The 19,755-nt window shown below is 54.5% G+C and overlaps 8 protein-coding genes across 8 annotated transcripts; 5 read left to right on the top strand and 3 right to left on the bottom strand.

Annotated features, from left to right (window-relative positions):
- Positions 1–1,115: 1,115 nt before the first annotated feature.
- Positions 1,116–3,057, top strand: AB675_10009 (putative mitochondrial chaperone BCS1-B; the record flags this gene model as incomplete). Its single annotated transcript, XM_018138746.1, has 5 exons — positions 1,116–1,326; positions 1,400–1,804; positions 1,881–2,229; positions 2,284–2,530; positions 2,623–3,057. 5 exons carry the CDS (start codon positions 1,116–1,118, stop codon positions 3,055–3,057), a joined length of 1,647 nt encoding a protein of 548 aa, XP_017996632.1.
- A 565-nt stretch (positions 3,058–3,622) lies between these two features.
- On the top strand, positions 3,623–4,495 carry AB675_10010 (Alkaline ceramidase 3; the record flags this gene model as incomplete). Its single annotated transcript, XM_018138748.1, has 1 exon — positions 3,623–4,495. One exon carries the CDS (start codon positions 3,623–3,625, stop codon positions 4,493–4,495), a length of 873 nt encoding a protein of 290 aa, XP_017996580.1.
- Positions 4,496–5,357: 862 nt separating this feature from the next.
- On the top strand, positions 5,358–6,023 carry AB675_10011 (uncharacterized protein; the record flags this gene model as incomplete). Its single annotated transcript, XM_018138749.1, has 1 exon — positions 5,358–6,023. One exon carries the CDS (start codon positions 5,358–5,360, stop codon positions 6,021–6,023), a length of 666 nt encoding a protein of 221 aa, XP_017996690.1.
- Positions 6,024–6,312: 289 nt separating this feature from the next.
- On the bottom strand, positions 6,313–8,042 carry AB675_10012 (Peptidyl-prolyl isomerase cwc27; the record flags this gene model as incomplete). Its single annotated transcript, XM_018138750.1, has 2 exons — positions 6,313–7,485; positions 7,542–8,042. The coding sequence occupies 2 exons, from the start codon at positions 8,040–8,042 to the stop codon at positions 6,313–6,315; spliced, it is 1,674 nt and encodes a 557-aa protein (XP_017996676.1).
- A 2,428-nt stretch (positions 8,043–10,470) lies between these two features.
- On the top strand, positions 10,471–11,754 carry AB675_10013 (uncharacterized protein; the record flags this gene model as incomplete). Its single annotated transcript, XM_018138751.1, has 1 exon — positions 10,471–11,754. One exon carries the CDS (start codon positions 10,471–10,473, stop codon positions 11,752–11,754), a length of 1,284 nt encoding a protein of 427 aa, XP_017996659.1.
- Positions 11,755–12,417: 663 nt separating this feature from the next.
- Positions 12,418–13,923, bottom strand: AB675_10014 (Trichodiene oxygenase; the record flags this gene model as incomplete). The annotated part of the gene is made up of 1 exon (XM_018138752.1): positions 12,418–13,923. The coding sequence occupies one exon, from the start codon at positions 13,921–13,923 to the stop codon at positions 12,418–12,420; it is 1,506 nt and encodes a 501-aa protein (XP_017996646.1).
- A 1,109-nt stretch (positions 13,924–15,032) lies between these two features.
- AB675_10015 (uncharacterized protein) lies at positions 15,033–16,524 on the top strand (the record flags this gene model as incomplete). Its single annotated transcript, XM_018138753.1, has 2 exons — positions 15,033–16,138; positions 16,206–16,524. 2 exons carry the CDS (start codon positions 15,033–15,035, stop codon positions 16,522–16,524), a joined length of 1,425 nt encoding a protein of 474 aa, XP_017996629.1.
- Positions 16,525–17,887: 1,363 nt separating this feature from the next.
- AB675_10016 (putative gluconokinase) lies at positions 17,888–18,618 on the bottom strand (the record flags this gene model as incomplete). Its single annotated transcript, XM_018138754.1, has 2 exons — positions 17,888–18,343; positions 18,406–18,618. The coding sequence occupies 2 exons, from the start codon at positions 18,616–18,618 to the stop codon at positions 17,888–17,890; spliced, it is 669 nt and encodes a 222-aa protein (XP_017996693.1).
- Between the last annotated feature and the right edge of the window lie 1,137 nt (positions 18,619–19,755).

Genomic DNA, 19,755 nt, shown 5'->3' on the forward strand with positions numbered 1-19,755 from the left:
TCGGAGCGTCTCGAGGCAGCAATAACATTGAGGACGCCTTCCTCGGATCGCACCAGTGTGCAGGATTGGTCTCGCGCCCAACAACCCGTTGCCTGAAGGCAGCCCCCACGGTTGCAGCCTGCAGCAACCCCACAACCTCAACGAGTCTTGCGAAAGTCCCTTCGATGGGGCGAGCAGCAAGACCTTTCACTGGGCCCCGTCGAAAGACATTCCCGGCCATGGCACTAGACACTGCCATCGCCCATAGGAGAGCAACCCAAACGTGGCTTACCTAAGCTGCTGCCTGACTGATCACGCGCTTACGATTGGCTTATTGATGACCTCCACCGAACAAGTCGACAATTCATCAATTCATGGCAGTAAGGCAACGAAAAGTCCGCCTGCTATGGAGACATTCCAGCACTACTGTGCAGAGGTCTCAGTCGGCCGGAGCTTGACGCCGCCTCTGTGGGGTAATCGTGGCAATCCAAAAACCAGGTAGCCTGATTGTTGCCTTGCTCTGGTGGGATGTGACTCGAATCGAGTGGAGGCGTCCAGATCCAAATCTGAAATTTGGGAATTGTGTGTCGAGTCACTGACCTGGTCAAGAGCAGGACTCATGCTGCTGGCTTCTGACGGTAGGTGACAACATATCGATCTTGTATAGACATTGAGCATTGGTTGTACATCTCGAACATTGCATTGGATACATAGTACTCTAAAGGTCGAATCGAAGTCCCCAGGCGGTACACAGCAGCCTCGACATATCTGGTATACAGTGCTCGAGCAACGTTCGACGCATTGCTTACCGCGGAAAGTGGGTTGATAACCAGGTCTTCTTGCCAAAGCCTTAACGACGAATCTGCGACGACTCCCGATACTTAGCGACTTGATCTGGTCCTCACACTGTCAGCTGTGCCAAAGGATCTCAAGACATACCAGATTGCCATAGGATTCGTCCCAGGGCATCTCGCTGTCATTGCCTACAGCACAACATAATCTGTGCCTTGGCAATTGCCTTTATTCCGAAAACAAGGCAGTAGGCCATGGCTTGTTGAATGGACTTTGCACAGATAGCTAGAAAACACGCCTTACGCCAGCGAAGACGGCTTGCGGCATCGCCTCAAGCAGACACAATGCCAAAGAAGAAAGTACTACCGGACGGCTCGACCGTCGAGGAGGCCGAGAACAGTCTGAGCAATCAGCTGCTCGGTCAAATCGGCCTTTCTTCATTCATCATATCAACCTTCTTCCCCCAAATCGCAAAATGGCTAGCTGCTCATCCCAAACTTGTGCGTCGGCTCTCGCTGCCTCTGGCGCTGTGGTTCGGCTACGAGTTTCTCGTTGGTAAGCTCACAGGTGCTTGGTACAGTGTGTGGCCTCTCGATTGGTTGCCATGAGCCGTGCTGACCTTTTTCAGAGCTCATGTCAAATGCGATGTCATCCGTTGACATTGGTGCCGAGGATATTGCCCTCAATAGCAGCTTCGTGTCATTTTTGGCAAAGAAGAAATTGGTAATGTCACAACGCTACATGAGCGCCACTTCCATGCAATACCTACGCAACAATGTATCGAATGGTCGCTTGTACGAAAAGCAGCTGAATGGAGCAAGTATATTCTTCGACCCCAAGAACAAGTACCAGTTCTTTTGGCATGAAGGACGGCTGTTCGTGCTCACGGTCGAGAAGTCTATGCGACCAGGACCGGGCAATCATGTCACGGTGTGGACGTTTGGATTCTCACCGAAGCCTATCGTCGACATGCTCTCCCAGGCCTATGATAACAGTATGAGGGAGGATGGCAAGATCGTGACTCAAATCTACGGTAAGTGGACTTGTGGGGCGAATGCTCTCGTCCAGTCCCCAACCAATATGATGCATCTTGCTGATCATCGTTCCAGTCCCCTACCACGGTCGACAATGGAATCTCCAAGGAGAGAAAGCTCGCCGACCTCTCAGCAGCGTCTACCTTGCTGAAGGCCAGAAGCAGAAGCTACTTAACGACGTTACTGGCTACCTTGACCCGAAGAACGAAATCTGGCACCAAGAGAGATCCATACCACATCGCCGAGGCTACCTATTCCATGGACCGCCTGGAACTGGCAAGACTACGCTGGCCATGGCCATTGCGGCACACTTCAAGCTGCAGGTCTACATGTTGTCCCTGCTGGACGAATACGTGGACGATGCGGCGTTGCTGACTCTGTTCCAATCTATCCGAAAGGGCTGTTTGTTGCTGTTGGAAGATGTGTGAGTGCTCCTATGCATATCGGCTTAATGAAGTGGCTGACGAAGACGTGATAGTGATTGTGCAGGCATCGGCCGACGCGCAAAAGTGTCAACTCGCCCAGGCGCAAAAGCTAAGCCCAAATACGATGACTCAGGCAACGAAGTCAAAGAATCCCGCGTCTCTCTGTCCGGTTTGCTCAACGCTATCGACGGAGCAGGTGCCCCCGAGGGGCATATGCTGATTATGTCTACGAATGATCCAGATTCGCTGGACGCTGCTCTGGTTCGGGCTGGCCGCGTTGATACTTGGGTACACTTTGATGTAAGTTTCTGGATCCCCTGGAGCTGCGATGGAGTGGCTCTTGCTCCGGCTTCACACAAATCTCTATATGCTGCTGACTTCTCTCTTAATAGCTGGCCACCAAGTCCCAGATCAAAGACATCTTCATCAACATGTATATGCCTGCGACCGGCAGTACACCGTCCTTAAGTCAACAGTCCTCTGAGTGCAACGGCCACGCCAACGGCGCTACCACAAACGGCACGAACGGACACACCTCCCTCGCCGACGAACAGAAACGCGAGAACGAGGAGCTAAATTTCGCAAAAGATGTCCACCGTCTGGCGGAGCGCTTCATGAACAAGGTGCCCGACCGCAAATTCTCCCCGGCTCAGCTACAGGGCTACATCATGCTGTACAAGGACAGACCGGCTGACGCGGTGGAGGATGTCGAGGACTGGGTGACTGGAAAACTGGAGCACGAGATGCAGCAGAGTGGCAGTGTTGGCGATGCCGGAACGGGAGAAGGAGAGGGTGGTGTTTTAGTGGTTGCGGAAAAGGATCTGTGAAATCCCACAGAGTCCTCCCTACCCAGAAGATCCACGATGGATCGATCCTGGTATTTGGCGCGAAAGTGAGGCTCATCTCAGAGCGCCCGGTTCGATCAGCAAGATGCATCGAGTCTGCAGCGCCCTCCCTGGCTTACAACCCCATCGCGTTTGGCACTCATGGCTCCTGGTCGACGGGCTGCTGTAGTTCTCCTTGTGCAGGGTGGAGTCGTAAATGCAGAGATACGAAATACGAGAAGAGATCTCAGAATTGCTAGGCGACTTCCAACCTTTCGATTTCGTTTCATTCTCTTACCGACTTGCTGCAACTCATCAACCATCCGTTTGGCTTCTGCCTGTTTGTATTTACACATGTATGCGCTATACACTTGCATATAGTAGACAATCATTGCTTCGCCAGTCCGCCGCCTGTTCGTGCCCTCTGCACAGCGCCGAGTTCTCGAGCTTCTCCTAAAGCTGATATATAACAGCCAATTCCGAGGCTCCTAAGCCGCTATATCTATCAGCGCGTTCCTACGCCTGGTACGACCCTCTTTGGGACCTCATCTAGGTATCTTCCGCAATCATGAACGGCATGGACCACAACTTCGACACGCCCCCACCAGGCTTTTCGCAGAAGGGTTACTGGTCTCCCCAGACCTCCGCCTCCAACTTCTGTGAGATCGACTACGAATACACTCACTACATTGCCGAACTCATCAATACTCTCAGCAACCTAGCGTATATCTGGCAAGGCGTCATCACCTTGCCGAAGTCGTTGCGCGGCGGTGGGCGGGAGTTTCAGCTGTGGCAGTGGCCTGTAGAGAATCTAGCACTGCTTTTGGTTGGCCTCGGCAGTGCTGCGTTCCACGCGACTCTGCTGCACGAGATGCAGATCATTGATGAGAGCGGAATGTATGCGCTCGTGGGAGCTTTGGACTATCGGCTCTGGAGCAGTAACATGGGAGAGCCGACCAGGTTGTTGTTCGGCATGACTTTAGCAACGGCCATCTCTGGCGTGATTGGTTGGAATGCAGTAGGAACCGAGGACGGAAAGGCGAGCAATTTCGTGCATTTGGTGCTGTTCATCGGCCTATTGACAGCTCTCTGGCCGAAGGTACTGTACATGATCAGGCAGGGGCGAGACGAGAGGAAGACACAGGGGCAGAAGGGGCCAGACGATACCGCAAGACGCTTGATGTATGCCTTCAGGATGGGAGTCGTGTTTTTCTTCTCAGGTTTCGCCGTGTGGATTGTTGACGGAAAGTTCTGTGATCAACTGCGAGAAGTGAGGCATTGGCTTGGCCCACCGGGTTGCTGGAGTCTGGAGTTCCATGGCTGGTGGCACTTTTTGACTGCTTTGGGTGCAGGGAACTTTGTGAGAGTGGTCAGAGAGCTGACGGAGGCGAAGACTGTGCCTAAGAAGACTGCTGGAAATGGACATGTCAAGGCGTCATGAGTCCGGATCTGGTTACATGACATAATTGTGTGTCTCACTAAGCGCATGACGACTGCTGGAACTGGTTTGCGCTGTCCTGACTCGGTCATGGGATTCGGAATTTGCTGAGAAGGCTCCAAGTCAAGGGTCGCGACTTCCATTCGGAGCGCACCTTGTACTTCTGCACATCCAGATCTGCCCCACGCATCCATCAGCTGTCTGAACACTATCTTCCGATTGGGCTCTGCCTCATCACATACTGTACGATCACACGAGATTCGCAAGATGAGTACTCCACGTAGGCCTTCAGGCGATTGTGGCTTGTTTGCCTTGCATCACAGCCCTACCATTACGCGGGCAGCCCCAGTCACACGACACTCGAGCACGCGCTGAATGTTGCCTTTACTGGGCGGCCTGACCTTTGGAGTGACAATGACCGCGCAGGCTGTGACGCCCAGCCCTCTGGAACCGGATCAGGGCTTGTCCATCATCAGGCAACCCAGTCTAACGAGGCGTCCACCTGGCGTCTGATTATCGAGCTTGTAGGTACCATTGTGTAAGCAATAAGGCTACATGATTCTGCAATTTGCATAGCCTCTCTCTGAGCTCGCGCTGTGTCTCTCGCTTCTTAGATTTGTGGCGAGTGAGGATCGAAAGCGGTCTTCGCACGAATCATGGGCTATTCTCGGACACGAGCTGTATCTGGGGATGGATCTCGCATTTGGAAAGGTATATAAGAGTCGATCTGGCTGGATCGCTGAGTTCATCTCTCCCTATATCACACACAGACCAACGCACACCCTGTCGAAACCAGCACCACCAGAACCAGCACTGTCAGACTACCGCAAACCAGCATATGCCCTCTTGACAGCAATACGCGAACATGAAGAAATTACTAGGAAAGGCCACGGGCAAGGGCAAGCAGACGGCACCACCAGCGCGACCGCCGCAGGGTCAACCCAGCCGCGCAAACCCTCCGCCACCGAACCCTCCACGAGGTCCAGCACCTCCACGTCCCGCTCCACCCACAAATGTCCTTACTCCCCCAAAACGTCCCAACGTGCCGGCAGCCAACGCACCCAAATTCGAAGCTGGCGGCATCGCCCTACCAAAACCTGGCCAGCACAATATCCAAGTCCAAATGTCTCGCGGTGCTGAACAAGGGAACTACATCGGCATCACTCGTGCGCCAGGCGACAATCTATTTACGGTGGGCATGACGGACTGCAGCGCTGTTGTCACAATCACGCCCCATGGCAACCATACCCTGACTCACTTGCAAGGCGGCCGTGCTTATCCTTCTTACTTTGAACATGTGCGCAGTCAGGTCACGAAGGACACGACTGTCATCATCGCGGCGGGTGGCAACAATCACAATCCCCAGGTATTCGACTCCATGATTGCCGATGCGATCAGGGATGAGTTCAAGAAATGGGGTGTCCCCGCGGGCAATTTCAAGGTTATCATGCCGACGGCGGCACAGGTCAAGCAGAATATGTGTGGGTTCGTGGTCCTTGGTGATGGCCGGTATGGCTTCTCGAAGCCGTAGATGTGCTGGACGATTATTTTGAGAGACTTGTTCATGAATTTTTGAATGCATCGCATAGCATGACGAGGCGAGGACATTGGCATGGTGGACCGGTGTTTCGGTTTCGGCATTTCGAATGTGGTCGACTTACCAATACTTTCATTTGGGCTTGATACTGTACAGCACAGCATAGCATAGCATCGGAGTGCCCTCATATACAATTGTCCACGCAGAAATATTGATTTGCTGCTGCTCCGAATCTTGGTCTCGAAGACACGGGTTCATCGCCAGGCCGAAACACCATGACCATTTACCGTTGATCCCACTCCCTCTCCTTTCCCCTCCCCTTTGCCTTCTTCCCGAGTATCTCCCTCTCCTTCGCCCTGGGATCAATCACCACTAATCCTCCATCATCTTCCACCTCCCGATTACGTATTCCCTTTCGCCATTCCGTATCCTTGCCCAGCATGTCCTTTGCAAAGTTCAGGCTGTGTGAGAGGAAACTTCTGTCGTCGTCGTCTTTGGAAAGTATATCGGCATCCGTGTCTCCTTCCCGCTCAGCTTGCTCAGCGGCAAAGCAGGACTGGCAATTCGCGATGAAGTGGAGGTCGCAGAGACGCGCCTCTTCGTCTCCTTCGTTTTCTGATGCTGGTGGAGATGCTGAAGGCGGATCTGCGCCGTTGAGCTTGGCCTTCGAAGAGGAGCCGTTCGTGGCTGAAGCTACTGATTTCGTTGTTGTCTTCGTTGTGCCGCCTCCATCCGCTCCCTCGAGCCGCGCACGGAACGCGTTGAGCATCTTCAGCGCCTTCGCTTCGTCCTTGCCAGACCCCGTGTCGCCGGGTCTAGGTCGCTTTCTGCCGCGTGTCGATGTCGCTGGGATGAGCGCTTCAAGTGCGGACTGCTTCCGTGATATGTCGCCGATGGTGCTGTGATTGCTGCGTTTCATTGAGGCTTTCAGGGCGTTGATCTCGTCTTCGAGTGCGGCACGTGACTTGCTGGCTGATTGCCGTCGGTGAGTGGGGCTGGACGAGCGCGAAGAGGGTTCTGAGGGAGAGCGAGATGGCTGCTCGGGGTTCCGGAGGGGTAGCTGCATACTTGACTCAGGCGAGGACGGCTTTCGGTGATGTTGTGGCGAGCGTGAGCTTGCATCGGAGGCTTTTCGTTTTGCGGGAATGGTCTGCGGTGGCGGCGATGGTGGGCGAACTTGTGGATTAGGCTTGACTGTGCCATTCACTTTAACGTCGTCCTTGACTGTTGATGCGTCGATCAAAGCAGTATTGAATTTCGCCTTCTTCGGCTTGACCGGCACATCCCCACCATCCTCGTCGTCGCCGAAACTCAGCACAGCTTTTGGCTTCTTCGCTTTCTTCGCTGCAGGCTTCTTCGGGACCTGCTCTATGCTCTTCACCACCTTCACCCTCCTCCTCATCCCCTCCCAAGCCTCGCCCTTCGGCCACATCGTGACCTCAATCCGCAACACCTTCTCGGGCCACACCGGCCGCTCAGTGCCTCCATGATCTCGCCTTCTGCAATCTTCACCACATTGTAGATCCCCTCTCCCTCCACCCGCCCAAACATCGTGCACCTCCCCTCCAACTGTACCCTCGCATCACCCAACGTAATGAACCACTGACTGCCATACCCGCTCCCAGTCCCACCCTCACTCTTCGCCATGCCCACCAAGCCCCTCCTGTTGAACTTTAACCGACTGTGCACCTCGTCCCCGAACACAATCTTCTCCCCGGCCTCACGCCCCATCAGCCGCGCCCAGTGCTCATCGTACCGCTCAAATTCCTTGTCTTCATATATGTTCTCTCCGCCCTCGCCCGTGCCAGTGGGATCGCCGGTCTGCAAGACGAAACCAGGCGCATTGCGATGGAAGATTGTATTGTCGTAGGTGCCGTCGAGGCAGTGTTGGAGGAAGTTGCGTGTGGTGAGTGGGGTTTGCGCGGCGAAGAGGGAGATCGGGATGGCGCCGGCGGTGGTGTGTAGGAGGACGGAGGCGGTAGGTGGGGGCTCGGTGTTGTAGTGGGTGGACATGATAGAGGTGCCTGAGGTTGGCTGTAGGTTTGCTAAGGCTGAGGCATGGTTGTCTTGTGTACAAATGCGTGCAATTGACATTCGAAAAACGATGGAGGATCGGGTTGATCTGGGGCAAGGCTGAGGATCCGAGGCTAGCCGGTTGACAAGGGTCATGCCCGACCTGCTTGCATTTCGATTCCTGATGTCGGCAGCAATGCCTTTGTGTACTTTAAGCAATCATGAAGATTGCGAAAGGGATCCACTATCGAGGACTCTCGAAGGTCGAGTCTCGCCGGTTAAAAGGATGGTTCGCAGAGTTGTGATCTACCTAGACTATCTGAACCGTGAATACCAGTATATTCCGACAAGTGGGAGTTGCGCCAGCGGCTCCCAACCTGTAACTGACAAGGACCATAGAGCTTTTCACGGCGGCCGAGTTATGAGCCCGGCTCGCTTCCGTTGCGCTTCCTCTGCGCTAATAGGTACTGTCTCTTCAATTTGCTGGAACGCCTCCCCTAGATAGCCCTGAACGGGTCGCTGCGCCAAAGTTCGCAAACTCAGGAGGCAACCACGCCGTGTCACCGAATCGTCGGGATGATGTGACTAGCACCGTTCCTTCAGAAAGCATAAAGATGCCACCTGCCCTTCCACAGAGTCGATTACAAGAACTTCAGCCGTAGCCTGTCCTGCTCGAGATTAGTGTCCCGCCTCAGTACATCATCTGTCGGGTATCGTTAGAAGCAGTGGCCATACGATGAGTACGTGTTGGATTATGAAAATTCCCGTCGTGCATCCACGATTGTGCATCGTTTAGGCGACGCTTAGGAATTAGCCCGAAGACTATATCGCCACCTTCTCCGTCGTCGTTTTCGCCATCGTTGTCGAAAGGTCTATATGTCCCAAGGTGCACTTGCTGTCCAATCGCATTTGGTGCTCCCGAGACAGAGCAGCCCAGATAGTCTTGTCTCATCTCAAGCACAACATCACTTTACCACTAGCCTTTCGTTGGTAGCACAGCGCGAATCGATTTGAACCGCAGCGACGACGCTTCTCAACGGGCTCGAATAATCAATATATGTTGGAGTACATCCACGGGTGACGTGTGGCGCATAGATTGTCGATGTGATGTAGTGCTCGCCAATATGGTCAGATCCAGGGGTGGCTCTACGGTTGCGGGCTACTAGCTGGCCATCTGCAGGGCAGAGTGTTGGGTTCCAGCTCAGGCCCTCGCCGTTTGCGATACTGGTAGCTCTTAGTTGTCCAGACGCATAGAATACATAGGTAACGTTGCTGCTGTTGTTAATGACCCTCAGCACATTACTCTTGCCCCCTAGCCTGGTGATCGTGCATCACTGTTTGTGGCCCAACCTGCTACGTTTTGACCGCCACCGTCCCTGCCGAGTGGTTTTGATCTGTTCTTCCAAAAGCCTTGAACAGCTAGTTCAGCGCAGAGAGCTTCGGGCGCTCGTAAGCTCCTTCCAGGTCACTTGAGATGGAAAGTAGAGACCAACATAGTCCAGGAAGACAGAAAGCTCAACAGGCGGCCCTGGGCTCAGGTCTGGGCGTGGGCCTCGGCCCATGCTTCACTGGTTCGCCCCTAAGTCAGCCTCGGATGAGGATATCCTGCGGGGACCTAATTTGCTTTCACATAGCCCGCGGCAAAGATTTCATATATTTGTAACCTGCAGATTTGCTTCTAAATCAGCACACAGACTCGTGGACTTCCACCTGGCTAGCAACGTGGCGCAGCGGAAGCGCGCCGGGCTCATAACCCGGAGGACCGTAAGCATCACCACACACTATGCAATCCCATTCCATTCTAACGACGCCGTAGTCGGATCGAAACCGAGCGTTGCTATCGGTCTACGCCCTCGTGGCGTCGCTTTTTGTCGACGGCGAGGTCATGGGATGGTGCTGAGAAGTTTTCCGAGGGCGGGAGGTGGTGGGAGGCGAGAATGGCGAGTTCTTGGCGAGACGAGCCGTGGAGCATCACATTTTTGGGCTCGTCAGATTCTCCAATTCCAGGAGCACATGTCAGTGCTTTTGTTCGAGCCTCAAACGTTCATGGGAACCGGGGAATGGTAAAAAGGATCACTCGAGTGAATTGTGCCGGCGATGCCAAGACTTGCCAGATTAGGAAGTTTTCGTCCTGGTGAGGTCCAGACCACGGAAGCTGCCACCAACTGTGTATGCAACGTACCAAAAAGTCTTCATAAGCACTCTCTGCGACTCAGTACGACTGAGTGGGCAGGATTGCGGCCTACATGTATGCATTCACAGTGCCTGGAGATCCGGTACGCCGGAAGACGACCCGGCTAATCTCCGGGCCTCCAATAAATTTTGTACGGCGACATCAGAGTTCATGTCGCTTTACAACCACACCAGCACCGGCAAAATCTTGAACGCACTCTGGCTTCTCAGCCTCTGCCCGCACTCGTCGGTCAACATGGGCAAATCCAAACCCAACGGCCACCGTTCTAGACCCTCCACTGAGGCTATCCTCCACCAACCCTCCGCACATGTCAAAGCACCAAGCCGCAAAAGCAAACCCATCGCAACACTTCTAGACGAAGCCGCCTCTCTGCTCGACGAGGGTCAGCCCGATGCTGCCCTACCACTTGCGCAAGAATGCATGCGACGGCTGCAAACCGAGCAGCCACCTCCGTCCAAACTTCCCAATACTGACTACACCACTACCCTCCTCCAACTCACCGCCCAAGAAAAGCCCACCCTCCCACAAGCCGTCGTGCTCGTCGCTGAGACCTATCTCGCGCTCGGCGATACTCAGTCCGCAACAACACACTTCGAAGCTGCCGTCCGACTCGACCCCGAAGGACAGATTATCTCTGCGGATCCGCTGTGCAATCTCGCGCAGCTGTGCGATGAGGGCGGTACGAAGTCTATCGAGTACTTCGAGCGCGGGTGCGAAGTTCTACGGAATGAGATCAGAGGCTTGAAAGCACTGCAGCAAGCAGACGAGGACGGAGACGAAGACACTTTGCTCACCGACATGAAACAAGCTCAACTCGCCGACGTGCTCTGCGGGATGGCCGAGGTGTACATGACGGACCTGTCGTGGGAGGCGGATGCGGAGCAGAAATGCGAGGCTTACGTCACGGAAGCGCTGGCGATCTGCCCGGAAGCCTACTCAGCGGGCACGCTGGCGGCGTTGGCGAACGTGCGCATTTCACAAGAGCGGATAGATGAGGCACGGGAGGCATTGCGGCGGAGTTTGGCGGTGTGGGAGGACATTCCGGCGGAGATTGAGAGTGATTCACGACCAGACTTTGCGAGCCGCATAAGCTTGAGTCGGCTGCTGATGGAGGTGGGCATGTTGGACGAGGCGATGGGTGCGATCGAGGGTCTACTAGGCGAGGATGATGAGAGTGTCGAGACCTGCTATCTGGCTGGTTGGTGTCAAGTCCTGATGGCGGAGGGTGAAGAGGAGCAGGAAAAATCAGCGACGCTCGCGAAGGACAGAGCGAGGGCATATATTGATATGTGTTTGCGGCTTTACCAGGCTCAAGGATACGAGGACGAGAAGCTGCGGGACCACGCATTAGAGTTGAGGCAAAGTCTGAACAAGGAGTTGGGCATTGAGGATGGTGAGGAGGAGTGGGAAGATGAGGAGGATGAGGACATCGATGGCGATGTTGAAGTGATCGAGGAAGATGGCGTGAACGGCTCAAACCACATGAAGGACAACGACAGCGATGTCGACATGACTTGAAATCATGGCCGGTCAGTATCTGAAGGCACCCACACTTAGTGTGCATGACACGTGCTCGAGCACAAGCTAGCTCACGGCTGCTGCTTTCGAATCAAAGAATTCGTCAAACCCTGGCGTGAAGGAAAAGCATGGCGCTCAAGATCACAATGGCCGACAGAATGCCGCGCACGACGCGCTCAACTGGGTACTTGCAAAGCGGAACGAAGGCAGCCATTTGCAAGAGGGGATGCGACACGACGGCTTGCACGAAAACTCCAGGATAGTGCCAATTTCCCAAGAAAGACTATGGCCAGAATGTGATCACCACCTTCAAGGCGCTGGCTACTGGGCAAGTCCCTTGTCTTGGGAACGGTAGACAACACGTGCCGCTATTTCAACGTCGAAAATGTTGGGTAGAGGCCATCTCAAGAACTATGATATGGCCAAACGCTCATCCTGGCCCAATCTCCGCCATACGAGCGAGCCTTGAAATAATATTGTTCACCACCGAATCACACTGGCCTCGTTTGCGCCCCAGCCGTCCGAGGCCAACTTGATCGTCACTTCCCACCGTGACAGCTCGATTTCAACTTCACTTGGCAAGTGCAATCAGGGTCATCCGCTCTACGATAGAAAGCCCAGTCTCCCCCTCGTCATCCGGTCTAGACTGTACCTATTACTCCATCACGTCTCAGCCCTCCTCGCCCGAATCCTCAAATGCCCTCTCGTAACCACAACGAAACAATCTTCCCACTCCATCTCCTCCTTCGGAAAATCCTCTGCCAAGCTCAACTCAAACCTCCTAAACAAATACCCCAACACATAGTACAGCTCCGCATACGCCAGATTCTGTCCTATACAATTCCTACTGCCCCTGCTGAACGTCACAAGATACTTCTCCAACTCCGCCGCCTTGGCCGCATCTGCCCATCTCTCGGGCTTGAACTCGTCTGCATCGTCCCCAAAGTACGGCGCATGGTGGTGGTAAGTATGGCAGGACATGCTGATAGCAGTGCCGCCAGGAAGGCTGTGGCCCAGGAGAGTAGCGCCCTCAGCTGGGACGATGCGCGGGATCTTGCCGGGAACGCCGTAGGAGAGGCGGAGGGACTCTTTGACTACGCAGCGGAGATAGGGCAGGGCCTCCAGCGCCGCCCAGCCCTGGGGAGTGGCGGTTAGATCGGAGCCATGGGGAATTGCGGCGCGCAGTTCGGCCGTAAGCGTAGCGAGCGCGGCGCGATCGTTGAGCAGGCCCCAGATGGCGCGGTCAATCACGTTAGCAGTGGTATCGGTCCCGGCGGTAAAGAAAGTAAGAGCATCGGCTGCGAGATCTTTGACTGTGAGTATTGGGTGACCCTTTTCTGAATTTGGCGCCATGGCGGACTCGAAGATGGAGATCTGCCGCTCGGAGCGCGGCTGAGCTTTCAGGGCCGCGATGTGAGATTCAGATCCGTCGAGGATGGCGAGGGAGGCGGCGATTCCTTCGTCTGGCACACGCGAGCGGGGAAGTTTGGCGACGAGATCGACGATCGTGCTGACGATGCTAGGAAAGTACCACCCAAAGGGCATGTTCTTGAAGTAGTCGTCCATACACTCCAGCATGGGGATCTTGAAGTCAGGGTACGCCACGGCGCCGAAATCCTTGTCATACATATACCGCATGACCGTATCGGCAGTCCAAGAGCGGGCTGCGCGCTTCATGTCGATCGTCTTGCCTGCCGCCTGGTCGATCTGGGTCAGAAGTTGGCCCAGTGTTCGCCGGATAGTAGGCTCGAGGTTCTGAACATTAGCTCGTGAGAAGTAGGGCATATAGAGGTCACGATGCAGTTTTGCGTCCTTGACATGGAGCTTGTTGAAGAAGCCGCCTCGCGTGAAGGGGAAGCTGTAGACTGCTGGATCGCGGTAAAACTTGGTCCCGATTTTGAAAACCGTGTTGTAAGCATCGATGTCGAGAACGTGAATGTGGTTAGGCTCGATTCTGATGATTGGGCCATATTGTGCGTGCCACTTGGGAAAGTTCTTGATGTAGGAGGACTCTTTGGGGAAGTCCCAGGACATTGCGTAGGCGCTCGTCATTGCTGCGAGTTTTGGGCCTGGGATGCCTGCTAAGGGATGCAAGGTGAGTCGGTAGATGCATCTTGCTACAATGAGTAGGCTGGTGCCGAGAAGGACTTTCACGACGAGGTCGATCATGCTGTGAGGATTGGCGTCCGGCGTGGTGCTTGGGAACGTCGTGCTCGACTGGTGAGCCAGAGAAGGCCAAGTCTCCTGTCTCCCGTGCGTGCCATGGTGCAAGACTTATATATCGCATAATTTTCAACCTCGTTGCCTCGTGAGCTGAAACATTCATACGTAAGGCGCCCCAGCTCGCAAGGCAATATGCAGCAGCACCAGGCACTAACAAACCAGTATCGGTGACCATCCAATTCTGGCCAATGCCAAGTGGCCGCAAGTCTGCCGATCCAACGAGTCCCTTCGTATGGAGATCTGGACCACAGCCTACCTAGAGTAGCACTGGAGGCCGCGGCGGCCGTAAACTTCATCTCAAGTACATCGCTGCAGGAACAATCTCTCGAGCCGTTGATCGTCCCGGAAACTTTGCGCCCGAGCAAGACTGCGCTGTAGTGGTAGGTGAACCGTGACTTGCAGGTTAGGAGCAACACAGCAGGATTCGAAAGGATGACGAGTTGACTGCTGCCCCGCTTAGTCAATATTAGCTCTTACGCCTTACCTGAGGTAGGCAATCCAGCCGCGGTTTCATCATGATCTCATGCCGTGAGTGCTTAGTATGCTACTTCCTCGACAACGAGAGCCTCGTGTGTTTGTAGACTGGAGGTGTGCTTCGCGCAATGGAGCCAAAGAGTCAAGATGTTCCGGCGAATCATTTGCCAATGCAAGCTTGTCAAAGAGCCTGCCGCAGGGATAGGGCGCGTGCAAGCGACTCGGCTGGGCACGAGCAGTGACAGCAACTCATCAGCCCTACAAGGCAAGGACGTCACACATAGCAAAGCGACGAGTGTAGTTTGCAAAGGACTCTAAGAACTCGAAGAAGCTCAAATTCGGGACTATCGAGCGGTTACGTAAGCCTTGGCATGGCATCTCCAAAACGAAGCCGAGGGGCAGCTCACCCCGAGCGCGGCTATCCTCGCATGCCAGCGGAAAGGCAACAGCAACAGCTCCTGCTCCCTTCGACACCGATGACAATTTGTTTTGTGAGTCGTGTTATACAATGATGTGCGGCTGCCTATGAGTGTACAAGAGTTCTGTCCTCTGCCTCTGCTCCCCCTGACTGCCTGCCAACCATGAAGCCCATTCCCTCTCCCACAACCCTGCGGTACCTCCGGCAGCTCGTCCGGTCAACCGGCAGCAGCAACAACGGCAGCGTAGCCCTCCCAGCAGCCCATCCCTTTCTCACCGCCCACAGGCAACACCGACACTTCCACCGGTCTCGCCCCTTACTCCGCACGGAAACGCACACCCTCTCTGACATTGGCGAGGGTGTGAAGGAAGTGCAGATCATCCAATGGTTCGTCGAAGAGGGCGCGCAAGTGGAAGAATGGGACGCGTTGTGCGAGGTACAGAGCGACAAGGCCGCGGTAGAGATCACGAGCAAGTACTCGGGAACAATCAAGAAGCTGCATTTCAAGAGGGACGCGATTGTGCAAGTCGGGGATGGGATGGTTGATATTGAGGTCGAGGGTGAGGACAGCGAAGACGCTGGAAGCACGGAGGCGGAGCAACAGGTTGCGGAGGGCGAACAGGCTGCAGAGGGTTCAGTGCACCCGGAGGCCGACGCAGGAGCTGGAAAAGCGGAACAGAAAAGTGAGGCAAGGCAGGATTCATTACCGCCTGATCCAGAGCCAGCAGCGGAACATCCTCAGGAAAGGGGCAAGCATGCGTCCCTCGCAACGCCGGCCGTCCGAGGCATGCTCAAGGAGCACGATTTGAAGATCGAGTCCATTAATGGCACCGGCAAAGACGGCCGCGTGCTAAAAGAGGACGTCCTCAATTATCTCAACAAGAAGCCTTCGGCCTCTGCCTCTCCACAGACCACCCAGTCGACCACTTCTAGCAGCGCCGGCAAACAAACCGAAACAGCCCAGTCCCTGACCCCAATACAAAACGCCATGTTCAAATCCATGACTGCATCCCTCTCAATTCCCCACTTCCTCTACACCGACAGCATCAACATCACCGCCCTCTCCGCCCTCCGGACCCGCCTCAACGCCACCTCTGCGCCCGAAACCAAACTAAGCTACCTCCCCTTCATCATCAAAGCCATCTCCCTCGCCCTACGGCACTACCCAATCCTCAACGCCCGCCTCGACACCAACGACCCGAAACCCCAACTCCAAATCCGTTCCCAACAAAACATTGGCGTAGCATGGACACACCCTCCGGCTTACTCGTCCCCGTCATCCCCTCCGCGCAAGCGCTCTCCATCGCCGACCTCGCTCCCAACTCCGAGCCCTCAGCACTAAGGCCCGCGCCAACAAGCTCTCCACCGCGGACCTCAGCGGCGGGACCATCACAGTAAGCAACATCGGGTCGATCGGCGGCGGAGAAGTCGTCGCCCCTGTGCTCGTCCCAGGTCAACTCGCGATCTGTGGCATCGGTAAAGTGAAAGACGTGCCCGTGTTTAATGAAAAGGGAAATGTAGTCAAGGCGAAGATGGTGCAGCTGAGCTGGAGCGCGGATCATCGGGTTGTAGATGGCGCCACGATGGCGAGGGCGGCGGAGTTAGTCAAGTCCTTCTTGGAAGAGCCGGGAAGAATGGTTGTTGAGCTCGTGTGAGACTGAGACACCATCTACAAGAAAGCATGTGAGCTATACGACGGTTTGTGGGTGAACGAGGCAGCATATTACTCCATCATCGTCTTGAGTTATGGGGCCAAAGAATGCTGAGCCGCTTCAAGGATAAGAGCAATGCAGTGGAGGGGATCAAAGATATGTCGTGGACTTGCATGTTGACTCTGTTAGAGATTATAGTCACTGGGCGCAACGTCGCACAATTTTAGGTCTACTACATGGGTGCGCTCGAGGAGTGGCATGCCAACGTGGTCGAGGCCAGGAGTAGGGAAACGCATCAGGAAATGTTCTGTGCATGGTGGGCCCAAAAGTATGGAGCGAACACGTAGCGTGTTCATGCCCGCATCTCTCCGTGAAGCAAGACGTGGAAGACCATAGAGGGAGTATAGAAATAGAGTGATGGCATCGAACAATATGCCAGACCCTAGTGTCGACTGCTGAAACGGGGAGCACATACAGTATGCCAGTCAAAGCTTCCGCCGAGCGCTGTAGCACTGCAGCGGGCGTAAGCATATATTTGTTTGCTATGTTCCAATCCGATTGTGCTTGACCTTGAGCTGTCCACTAGTCTCTAGCTGGCGGTGTCCGTCAGTAGCCTGGGACCGTGCCTTGATCTCAGCGGTAAAGCTTCAAACGAGCAGCTTCAAGGTCGAGGCTTCCTTCCAGCGGTGACCGACGGCTATGCCGTGGCGCGGCTGTGATTTCGCCATCGATCCTGCAATCGTTCAGAACCACCCTAGACAAGTTGTATCGCCAGGTACTTTGCGACTCTTGAGTCCTCGAAGATGGATTGACAGCTCGCAATGTACGGTCGTTCATTCGAAACCGGAACGCATCGGACGCGCCATCCGTATTGGGCGCGGGTGAACTTCTTGTACCTCCTGTGGCATCGGCGTGACGTCGGTGAGGCCTGACGATGTTCCCCTTTCGTGGTTACCAAGCCCTAGGTACATCCAAGATGTGGATCCTTTCCGTGTTCGAGGTCGCATCAAGTCTGTGCGCATCACATCGCATCGGCTCAACCTCGGGACGAGGATAGAGGCTTCCCTGGGACGCCTGTGCGTCCATCGGTTAGAAAACCACACCCCACACATTCTCCGTCAATGGCCTTTCTCATGATGTATCGTTCTTCCCAGAAATGCAGTGCATTGACCGTACCACGGTCAGCGGGCGCCCACCATAGGCCTGAGGCTGTATCCGTTCCTCATGTGTAATTTACCCAGTCTCCAAACGCCGCGCGCCATGCTCGAAACATAAATGCTGGTCCAGTATCACACAGGCAATGATATGCATGCTGAGAACTTCAGAGTCGGCCGAGTTGGCCAAGTCGTTTCCGTGGTCGTACCCACTAGGTGTGACCATTAGTTGTCGGCGGTTCGTATTCCTTCAACTTGGCCCTCAATCCGGCGAGGGCGTTGTTTCGCACAGCGTCCTTGTCCTGAGTGACATCAATCTTGAGGACGTCGAACTCATCCTCCTGCGGTTCCTCAAGAGCCTCCATTTGGCTGTGGACCATGCTTTCCTTCATGTAGTGACCGACCCGAGCCTTCACTCGTGCTTGTAGTGTTTCCTCGTCGACCTTGAGGAATATAAAGTGTACTTGCACTGATGGGTGCTCGTAGGATGCCACACGTATGACGTCTCGATACTTGTGTTTTAGCGCTGAGCAAGTGACGATGACTGCATTCGACTGGGTCAACTTCGCAGTGGCAGCATTTCTCAGCGTTATGAGCCAGTCCCAGCGGTCGGCATCAGTCAAGGGAATGCCACTGCCCATCTTTTGCTTATTTGAGGGTGGGTGGAACTGAGAAGGTGTTAGCAGCGTTCTAATGACAACAACAGCGCCAGTGAGTAGTCGCAACGTACATCATCTCCTTCTAGATAGGGGTATCCAAGTTCCTGTGAGAGGTAACTTGCGACAGTGGTCTTGCCGCAACCAGCAGGGCCGGTGATGACCCAGATATGCTCGATCTCAGGCTGGGTCGTCATGGGCACTGTTCGTGGCGTTGGGGTATAGTGCGGTACTGTTCGAAATCGTGAGAATGGGTGTGTGCGTGGTGCTCGTTCGGTGGACAACATGGCGGCGGACACGAAGGAGGGAAGTTGGAGATATGACGTAGATATAGAAGGGCAATTCACGAGCGGCAGTGAGGTTTGAAGAGGCGGAGGCAAGGCTTATAAGGTCCAGCCCACTCCGATGTCAGAGGCCGGACCTTGGTACGACTTACCTGCAAGTCTGTTGGGTAGCGCATGCAGAGTGACAGAGGTGCACGGTGGGATCGAGTTCGGCTACTCCAGGCGGAACCGATTTTGGTGGTGACAAGAGAACCCCCGCGCTAGACCGCCGCGTGCCAGGGGCTTGGGAACGAGTGCGGCGGAGAATCTTTCACCAAGTGAGGTGATGCCGTCGGCAGCTGCAAGGTCCCGTGTCGACCTTTTAATTGTGGGTATAGGGCGTGACTTGTAAGAAAGATTGATCGAGTATGCTGCTTTTTGATAGATTTCTGATCGCCTCGGCGCAGTGTCGACCCAAACGATGGAGCGAAACAGTGGGCATTGCGCATGTTTGACATGCTACAGAGTTTGGAGTATGTCCAACAGAGAAGCATCGGCAACTGAGGCTGACAGTCGCCCGAAAAATGCAGCTCGTTGGTGCTGAGGATTGGGCTGCGGAAGTCGGCTTGACGGCTTCTGTACCGATGCGTGTCGGCAATTGGTAGCCCTGCACGGAAAATCTTACTCGTGTTTGCTACAGGCTGTCACCTAAACAGGATCTATAGCCCGTAGCACGCGTTGTGCTCCCTTTGTAAGGACAATGCGTGTCAGAGCGATCAGCTGAGATGATTGGAAGTAGACAAACAGCTCCCGTCCAGGGAACAGCTCAGCTAAATCCGAGGAGACTGCTAGCAGTTTGTAAGTGAGTTGTTGCACAAGTCGCGACAGGCGTGAATATTAAACTGAAAGGTTTGCATTACACGTCGGGATCCATGTTAACGAGCCTCAAGATGTCATCAAACGAAGAAGCAACTGAAATGTTGAGCAATGCTTACACAGTAGCGACTGCCTTAGTGGCAGGAATTATATGGCGATCTCGATTCTTGGCACAAAGCTCTGGCACACTCAGCAGGATAACAACAAAGTAGAAGCATGTGCTACAAATTTAATGTAACTACTCCCAAGTTCGCGAGGCAGATACTACCTGTGAGTCTAGCTGGA

The sequence above is a fragment of the Cyphellophora attinorum genome, assembly GCF_001299255.1.
Source record: "Cyphellophora attinorum strain CBS 131958 chromosome Unknown Contig29, whole genome shotgun sequence".
Lineage (NCBI taxonomy): Eukaryota > Fungi > Ascomycota > Eurotiomycetes > Chaetothyriales > Cyphellophoraceae > Cyphellophora > Cyphellophora attinorum.